The sequence below is a fragment of the Pararge aegeria genome, chromosome 15, assembly GCF_905163445.1.
Source record: "Pararge aegeria chromosome 15, ilParAegt1.1, whole genome shotgun sequence".
NCBI classification, from domain to species: domain Eukaryota; kingdom Metazoa; phylum Arthropoda; class Insecta; order Lepidoptera; family Nymphalidae; genus Pararge; species Pararge aegeria.
The window spans coordinates 12,742,740-12,752,425 of NC_053194.1; the positions used below are offsets into that span (position 1 = coordinate 12,742,740).

The following is a 9,686-nucleotide window of genomic DNA, read 5'->3' on the forward strand; positions in this document are numbered from 1 at the left end:
GTATTATAGTAACTCCAACACTATAATACAAGGTCTAGATAATAATATATAATACAAGATATATATTTTTGTTTTATCTATTACTAGCGTACCCAGCCCGCTAGATTTTGCTAGGCTAGATTTTGCTTTATTTTATTAAAACAATAAACTTATATCATTAATTTTTTTATTTAAGTCTCATAATATATTAAATCATTCATTTCTCTCCGTATTCATTCTCTTCTTTTCTCTTTTCGATCGGGTGAAGATCATTATCTACACCCATCTACATCCAACAATAGAATGTCATCATAGTAAATAAAAGCTGTATTTGACAGTTCAAAAATAGGAGTGCTCCGATCGTCATCAAACTTTACATGATTACTCGCCAGGTCAATCCGGAGATTCCCTGGAAGTTTCATTGAAATCGGTCCAGCCGTTTCGGAGCTTATACGGAACATACCCACACACTTCCTCTTTTATATATATATATAGATAGATAGATGTATCGCGATGATTGTATTTTCCTAATTTCACGTTGTTGTAATGGGTCCGAAGAAAGGTGGCGACACTCGTAACACAAGTTACCTTAGTGCGAGTATTTAAGCTGTGTTCATAAGGAGATTCCTGCTGTATACATTTTTCTATATAAAATAAATAAATAATAATTATTGAAGTTTACTTCTTTAGGCGCGTTATGAAAAAATTATGAGAGTGAAATTTTAAGATGCGCGCGCATCTGTGACACTAAATTAACAGTATGAAGCTGTCTGCTTAACCGCTCATTAAGTCTCGAAAAAAAAGCTACCAACAAAATAGAAATTGAACCTCAAATCTTAAATTTTAATGTTGTCCGATAACTACGAGTCCATTAGTGCCCAAATTAAATTTTGTTCATTATGTCCATTCCTTTAAATATGCATAAATATTTTTTTTGTGATACTTAAATAAACTTTATTTAACTAGATAGTGAGTTATTATGAACTTTCAAGGAATGTAATGTATTTTTTTCTATTGTTAGAGTAGTTTTTTCTACAAACGTGGAATAAGGCGAAATGTAAAATTTTTGAAAAGATTTTTATCTTGTTACGCCAAAGTATAACTTCTTACGCGTGTACTTAAGTACACACACGTTTTTTATTTATTATTAAAGATTTAGATTTATTTTTTCGTTCGGTAATCTACTGGAGTTTAGAAAGTAAGACGTCTAGACCGTGCATTATAGTGGTTACTATGATACAAGGTCTTACTTTTTAAACTCAAGTAGATAACCGCGTGAAAAAATCCGCCAAATCTCCAAAAGCTTTTTGTTTAATCTCGTACAATTTTGCCCTTGACTGCAATCTCCTCGGGTGATAAATTGTGATGCAGTCTAAGATGGAAGCGGGCTTACCCGTTAGGAGTATGGCATAACACCTTAATTTTTAGTTTTGGTGCATAGTGATTGATTTACGTACTTAGTCGTTGATGATGTGATCTCGCGTCTCATCCCATCGCGCTATTTTAAAAACAAAGCTTGCCAACTGCTATTATAAACTGCAAACTGCCATGCCTAACAATTTATAAATGCTGTCTTTTCTGGAAATAACAGGTCACATTGATTTTTTCTGAGACGCACACACATGGTTTCTTTATTTCATTTTTCAGCATCATTAAACTCCTACAAATTTCAGTTCTACCAATAGTTTCGAGGGTTGCTTATTCTCGATGGAGAGATCGGGGGCTGCAGCCCCACAGACAAAGAAATAAAAGGGCATTCGCATCGTCTGGCTTGTCTGTCTGTATCTAACTTTTGACATTCAATAGAAAAAAATGTTATCGGATTACCTTTGCGTTTTGCAAAATCAGAAGTTATAAATTATTATTAAAAGTGCTCGTAGCTACGCCCTTTGAATGAATGTTTTATGAATTCAGTCTATAACAACTATTGCGATAATCACGTTATACCTATTTATATTAATTAGCAATGGGCCATGGCGAACACACGGCAGATCACAGTTGTTTCGATACCGTAGGATCCCACCCGTAGTTCTCCCAGGACACTGATAATAATAATACACATACAAACCCACAACCTTAATAATTAACTTAATTAATTATTAAGTTGTTTTTTTTTTTGACTCTGGGTGTGCACTTGACTTAGGTCCGTGCACACCTGAAATACCAGCTGTTAGCTGAGACACTAAAGTGTACACAGATAATAATAATAATAATATCATTTATTTGCATTCAACAAGGGTTACATAATACGTGGTAAATAGGTATAAAATAAAATTGATCCAAACATGTTTTGCCATAAAGGCGTGCAAATTTTTTTACGGATACAAATCTATTCAATTAGGCAATTTATTTGTATTTTAATATGAATTCAGTTAGTTTCAGTTTCAATAGTAAAATTAGGTAAATGTCAACTTATTGGTCAACTCAAAATATTTGTTATGAATTAATTACCGAAACAAAAGTTCATAGGTAGCGGATAAAATGAACCAACCTACTCAATATATATTTTTTACTCTTTGGTCGAAGTCGAACGTGTTCAAGCTATTAATTAGCATATCGGAAGCATTAATACTCATGCAACTTTGAGTTTACTTTCAATCTTCCAAATAACATTAATTGAAGCAATGTCACGTAACGGTTCTCGTTTTCTACAAAAGTCGAAAACTACTGGGGTTAGTTAGTATGCGGCATTAGAAATGCGATGGTGCGGTCGGTTCAGTTCCCTCCGGCCGCGCGCATTCATGGCATTTCTTTGTACGGCAGTCGCTCGCCTACCGTCGCGGGGGGAACGTGCCAGCATTACGCGTTATGTGCTCCAACGCTCGGGCTGTTTACTACGCTCACAATCATTGTTATCGTCCCGTGCCCGCATTCTACTTGCGCCCCGAACTTTAATATGATCGCACGCGACCAGCCAACCACACTTTCATTCATCATAACAAGTTGACAAGTGAAAATGAAATGGACACAGTGCAACTTAAAATGATAATTGCCGTGCTATTCTTTTGTTTAGTGTTGGGCGCGGTGCTTACGGAAGCGCCGGATGCCCCAGATGCCTGTTTCCGTGTGCCCGGTGAGAACAGTGTGGAGTGCAACGTACGGACGCTGTCGTCGGACAGGGATGTGGTCGGTTCGATGCACTCGGACGGCGCGGAGAGGCTCGCGGTCCGGTGCGGCTCACTTCTCCAGGAGAGCACGCTCAAGGATCATTACTTCGGGAAAATGCAAGGCTTGACGGAGATCTCGTTGAGCGATTGCAAAATCCTCCGGTTGCCAGGTAACGTGTTCGAGGGACTGCGAGGTCTCAAGACCCTGAGGTTACGCTCAATGAACACTCAGTGGGGTCACAACAAGGAGCTAGAACTATCCTTAGGAGCATTCAACGGTTTACGAGAACTTCATACATTAGATCTGGCGTACAACAATATAAGAAAAATACCTTCGGACCTCTTTTGTGCACTGGAGAATTTGATTTCCCTCAACTTAACACGCAACAAAATCAAGTTTGTCGATGAACTAGGCTTCGGTCATAAATGTGGGTCCACGCTGCAGACTATCGATTTAAGTTACAACGACATCATGTCCTTGCCAGCTGACTCTGAAATATTACATTTGCGGAGACTAACGCAACTATTTCTACAGAACAATAAAATAACCGAGCTACCGGGAGAGGTGTTCAGTGACTTACTGTCGTTGAAAGTTGTTAACCTATCGGAGAATGCTATAAATTATTTACCAGAAAGTTTATTTCAGAACACAAGAGAAATCCGTGAAATTTATTTAAGCTACAATGAGTTGGAAATACTGCCTAAGAAATTATTTAATAGACTGGAACAATTAGTGGTGTTAGATCTTTCGGCGAACAAATTGAAAAGCAGCCACATAGAAGATGAAACGTTTGGTGGTTTAATAAGATTAATTGTGCTCGACCTGTCACAAAACGCCCTCACCGGGGTTACTAAAAACATGTTTAAGGATCTATTTTTTTTACAAATTCTCAATTTAAACAATAACTCTATCGCTATTATCGAAGATAATGCGTTTTCTCCGTTGTTCAATTTACATACGTTAAATTTAGTACTGAATAAACTTCGTGTTATTGAGGATCACGTATTTAATGGACTTTTTATATTAAATAAGTTAAATTTAAATAATAACATTTTGTCGTATATTGCAGATGACGCTTTCAGAAATTGTTCAGATTTAAAAGAGTTAGACTTAAGTTCTAATAAATTGACGAAAGTTCCCGAGGCGATTTTGCAATTACCATACTTGAAGTCTTTAGACTTCGGAGAAAATTTATTAACAGAAATTTCAAACAATTCGTTTCAAAACTTATCACAGCTAACTGGGTTGCGTTTAATTGACAACCAAATTGGAAACCTTACAGCGGGAATGTTTTGGGGCTTGCCTAGCCTACAAGTACTCAATTTGGCAAAAAATAAAATACAGTCGATCGAGACTGAAACCTTTCAAAAGAACGCGCAATTGGAAGCCGTTCGATTGGATGGCAACTTCATTTCAGATATAAACGGGGTATTCGTGTCACTGACAAAGTTGTTGTGGCTGAATCTATCAGAAAACCACCTTGTATGGTTTGATTACGCTTTTATACCGCCAGGCTTGAAATGGCTCGACATACACGCTAATTTTATCGAAGTATTGGGAAATTACTATAAAATTCAAAAAGATTTACACGTCAAAACTTTAGACGCGAGTCATAATCGTATTGTTACATTGTCTGCGTTATCAATACCTAACAGTGTTGAGCTGTTGTTCATAAATAATAACTTTATAACAACTATTGAGGAAGATACATTTTTCGAAAAGAGCAATTTGACCCGAGTCGATATGTATGCCAATGAGATCGAAAGTTTGGATATAAATAGCTTGCGTATATCGAGAGTTGATGACAGAGCTTTGCCAGAATTTTATATAAGTGGCAATCCCTTTCGATGCGATTGTACGATGAAATGGCTTTTGCTGATCAATTCCAATACTTCCCGACAATACCCGCGCGTGATGGATTTAGAAAATGTTATATGCAAAGAGTCGTATGTAAGAGGAGTTAAATTTCTCCCTGTAAGTTCCCTCCATACAAAAGATTTCCTCTGTAAATATGACATTCACTGTCCAGAAGACTGCCATTGTTGCGACTTCACTTTTTGTAATTGCAAAACTGTCTGTCCTAATAACTGTTCATGTTACCACGACTCAACAAAGACCACAAATGTTGTTGATTGTTCTGTAAAACAATTGGATATAGTGCCTCGGAACTTTCCTATTGGCGCAACTCATGTTTATTTAGATGGTAATTCTTATAATGAATTAAACGAAACTGTTTTTGACTCAATGCGTAAATCCATGGTTTTGTATTTGAACACAAGCAATATTAGGAATGTTCAAAATGATACATTTCGTGGCCTTAGCGAATTGCGAATTTTGCATTTGGATAATAACAAAATAAAACGTTTGCAAGGTCCCGAATTTTCCAAGCAAAGCAATCTAAAAGAATTGTATCTTCAGAACAACGTTATTGAATATATTTCGAACGTCAGTTTTTCCTTTTTGGGTGTTCTTGAGATTTTACGCTTGGACGGAAACAGGCTCGTTAACTATGGATTGTGGCATCTAGACAATAATAAGAAATTGCAAACTCTGTTTCTAAGTAATAACTACTGGTCGTGTAATTGTAAATATTTACAAGGATTCCTAATGTACATATCACAAAATGTTGAAAAAGTTATAGATATTCAGAATTTGTGGTGCTTAAATGAGAACGTGAGCCCAGTGAAGAAGCCATTGAATTTAAATGTGACAATCTGCAGCGAAATAAGCGATACTTCAGTGATTAGCGCGTTCTTCGTCTCTAACAATATACCATTACTTGCCTCGGCACTCACTGGGTTCATGCTTATTTTATTAATATTAGCTTTAGTGTTCACATTTAGATACGCCTGCAGAATGTGGCTGTACTCAAATTGTGGCATTAAGCTTTCTCCCTTAGCGAGCGCCTTTAACGACGCCGATAAGCTTTATGACGCTTACATTTGTTACAGCCCCAAAGATGAGGAATTTGTAATAGAGTCTTTAGCGCGGGAGATGGAAAATGGTTACCCATCCTACCACCTCTGCCTTCATTACAGGGACGTGCCACAATTTGAGGCTACATATGCACAGTTTCCCGATTTAGTGGTCGAAGCGACTGAGGCGTCCAGGCGTATCATAGTAGTGTTATCTAAGAACTTTATTTTAACCGAGTGGTCGCAGATAGAATTCCGACAAGCCCTGCAGCGGGCTCTCCGTAAAAACCCTCATAAATTAATAATAGTCGCCGTAGGGCTCGTACCACGCGACCCAGAATTAAAATCATATTTCAAAACTGGTTTGGAGATAACGTGGAAAGAGAAACGTTTCTGGGAAAGATTACGATACGCAATGCCGTCTTCTAAGCGGCGCGGCCACAAGTTGAAGAGGCTTAATTATGGAAGAAATTCCAACACCTATACAATGGACGCTTCTGTGCTGAACAGTACGTGCCAGACGCTGTGTGGCAAATCCGCTAACTCAGCGGAGCGTTCGCCTTGTGATAGGCCGTTGTCTGAGCACATCTACTCGACTATAGACTCGGATTATTCATCGAACGATTTCCACGGCCGTCACAATCAGCCCCACTCTGTTGTGTTACAGCACACAGTGCAAACGTACCTGGTGTAAAAAGCGTAGTATTTAGTATCAGTACCCTTAGTACGAAATGAGTGCGCTCGTAATCGTGGAGTGGTTTTCGGGAATCAAACATCGAGCGTCAAAGTAAAATGAAACTTATGATTATTGTTTTGAAGCTTTAATTGGTCCTCAATTCGACAGCTAGTCATTTTGACAGGTGTAATAAAAATAGGAAGCACCGAATTTATGATTTTAAGACGAGTATCATCAAGGTTCATTTTGCTATGACGGTACAATGTTTCGATGCGCGAAAGAGACTCGAGGGCAACCATTATACTAAGGGTACAGGTTGCCTAGTGTGTGATTTTCTATCTAGTGACAATACTGTGTACCAGTATTTAAACTAGATGGCGCTCTTTCAATACCGTATAAACTAAAGTTAATTTTTACGCGATCGAGTAAGTAAACGTAGGTAGAAAATCTCACACTTGGCACTCAGATCGATCTCATTTGTAACGGTAGGCATTGCTGATATTCCGCTTTGTTGTGAACGTACGAGTATCGTCCCACGTTGTAATTTGTAAATAGACCTAGTAGTGTTTGTATAGTGTAACTTTTGTACAATAACGATACCAAATTTATGCATTTCAGTGCGATATGCTTCTAACGTATTTATTGCCTTTTTGTTTGAAAGAAAAATTTTATAAGTATTAATTCGAAAGACTGTAAATTATTATTGTGTAGTTTTAATCTAATTATGGCTGATGTTTGTATAGTCATGTAATAAAAGAAGTTTATGACGAGATGTATGCTTTTCTTATTTTCTCCTACTCATATTTGTATTTTAATACGAACCCAGTATTAAAATACAAATACGTATAAAACAACTTCCCAAACATATATTCAACGGTTGGATCCGAAACAAGCTAAGACAGCTTCTACTAACTAGGAGCTTAACAACTAAACGTGGCATAACGTCGGAATGCAGGGCAGCACTGTTCAAAATATGAAATGTTAAAATGAGTAAGTAACTTAAGCTTTTTTATCCAACAGTCGGACAGAGGACAGTCGCCATGTTTTAACGACATTATACGGATACAGATTTTTTTTTATAGCTTAGGTAGACTTTATTATTACTGAAACCTTATTCTTAAAGATATGTCAATTGTATTTAGAGAAGATATCTTAGAGAACTCCGTGCTGAAAGAATGACGGCATAGAGAGTCACCGTAGATGTTTAAAATTTAAGCTATATTTTAATTGACGTATTTTTATCCAATTTATGTATGCAGCTGATTACATTCAGTGTTATGTTATTCTTCTATAAGTAAGTTAGATAGTTGGTAAGTGATGATGCATTCTAAGATTGTAACTTGATAGGTCAGTTATAGTAAAACCACCCTACTAAAAATGTTTCAGCGCGACATAGTACCGACACGCGCAATCGCTTGCATGCACGTCTTTGTCGGTAGGTTAGTGAGCCACGGCCGAAGCATCCTACCAAACCTGAGAAGATTCTCAAATTACAATGTCGCCTCTGCCAGGATCCAAACCTGGGACTTTTCACTTATAAGACCGCAGTGTTGCGACAGTGCGAGGGAGGTCGTTAAAGAGGCAAGCGGTTGTTCAAAAGTTATCCCACATTTAAGTTTGCCTTGTAATAAATCCCTAATCCCAAAGACAGTGACCAAAGATTTAAGATTGCAGGTCGTCAGTAAATATGGTACTTTTAGTAAATATTAAGTATATATTCTGAAACTTCGCTAAGAAAGGCTTTGTATCGATTGAAGAGAGGTAATGAAGACATTAAGTTGAACATTTCAAAGTCTTAATCAAGCGTGATATACTTACTTATTTCCGTCACACTTCAAAATGTTTCTGAAATAAATTTCTATAAAGTTTCTTTCTTTTACCTGTTGCTTCTATACCTATTCGTAGACACTAAAGAGTATTTTTCGAACTGATATCTACATTTTAATAACATATTATTATTTCGAGTTACAATAATGCATTGTTTAAGAAAAAATCATATGAATGAATGAGATTGTATGAATGACTCTTTTCAAGAGTATGTATGTCAGGCACTGCATATGTACAATGTATCGTGGACGGCGAACAAAAGATTATTTTAGACCACGGGAAAGAACAATAACTACGTACCTACGTACGTTACATTTTGTATAATTTTCGATGTTGAGTTATTTGAAGTTTGTACTATTTTTTGTCTGGTTGTAGAATGACTGGGTTTTAATGCTAAAAAATTGAATCAACTTCTGTCATACAAAGTTTAATATTTGTTAACATGATTCGAAATAGATAATCTCTTTTTATCTCTTTTTTTCCAATATTACAATTTAAAAACGATTATTTGCTACATTTGGACGCTAACGTGGATACCGGGCCTAAGTACCTATTCCTTAAGTAAGTATTTGAAAGCTCGATTTGATTAAATTTTTCCACAAAATGTTCACTGGAGTAACAAATATCTAAAAGCAGAATCTCGCTATCGAATTTCGTTTTCAAAAAGTATTAAATCTCGTGCTAATATTGTATTGTAATCAGGTTTTAGATAAAAAGAGAGCGGCAGTAGCCGAATTACGGATTTGCGATATTTTTCAGTTACGTAGAAATGAGTTTTGTCTATTGTTTAGGTTAAATAAATAAATTTACAATACAACGGTGTCGCCCAACGGGTTTTTGCGACTCGTGTGATCTTGTTCTACCGAGTCTCCAATGTATTACAATTTAAAAACGATTATTTGCTACAATGCAGGCGCTAATGTAGATACCGGGCCTAAGTACTTATTCCTTAAGTATTGGAAAGCTGTCCTACAGGTTCATCTATAAATGGTTGTGTAGGTCAAAAGGAAATCGCTTCGTATGAAAACCAGTGGCCGTTCGGATATGGATGAACACTCGTATCCCAGAATAAATAATTATAGTTTTTATTATTTCATCGATACTAATAGGTATTTATACTAATATCTATATAATACTATCTATTAATATACTAATAATATTATAAAGAAGAAAGACTTTTG

The 9,686-nt window shown here is 36.5% G+C and overlaps 1 protein-coding gene across 1 annotated transcript; it reads left to right on the plus strand.

Annotated features, from left to right (window-relative positions):
* Positions 1 to 2,683: 2,683 nt before the first annotated feature.
* Positions 2,684 to 7,443, plus strand: LOC120629838 (toll-like receptor 7). The gene has a single exon (XM_039898896.1). The coding sequence runs from the start codon at positions 2,941 to 2,943 to the stop codon at positions 6,694 to 6,696; it is 3,756 nt and encodes a 1,251-aa protein (XP_039754830.1). The 5' UTR covers positions 2,684 to 2,940; the 3' UTR covers positions 6,697 to 7,443.
* Positions 7,444 to 9,686: the final 2,243 nt, after the last annotated feature.

Bases quoted from the DNA above. Each gene is read 5' to 3' on its own strand.
- LOC120629838 (XM_039898896.1), top strand. From the start codon at position 2,941: ATGGACACAGTGCAACTTAAAATGATAATTGCCGTGCTATTCTTTTGT.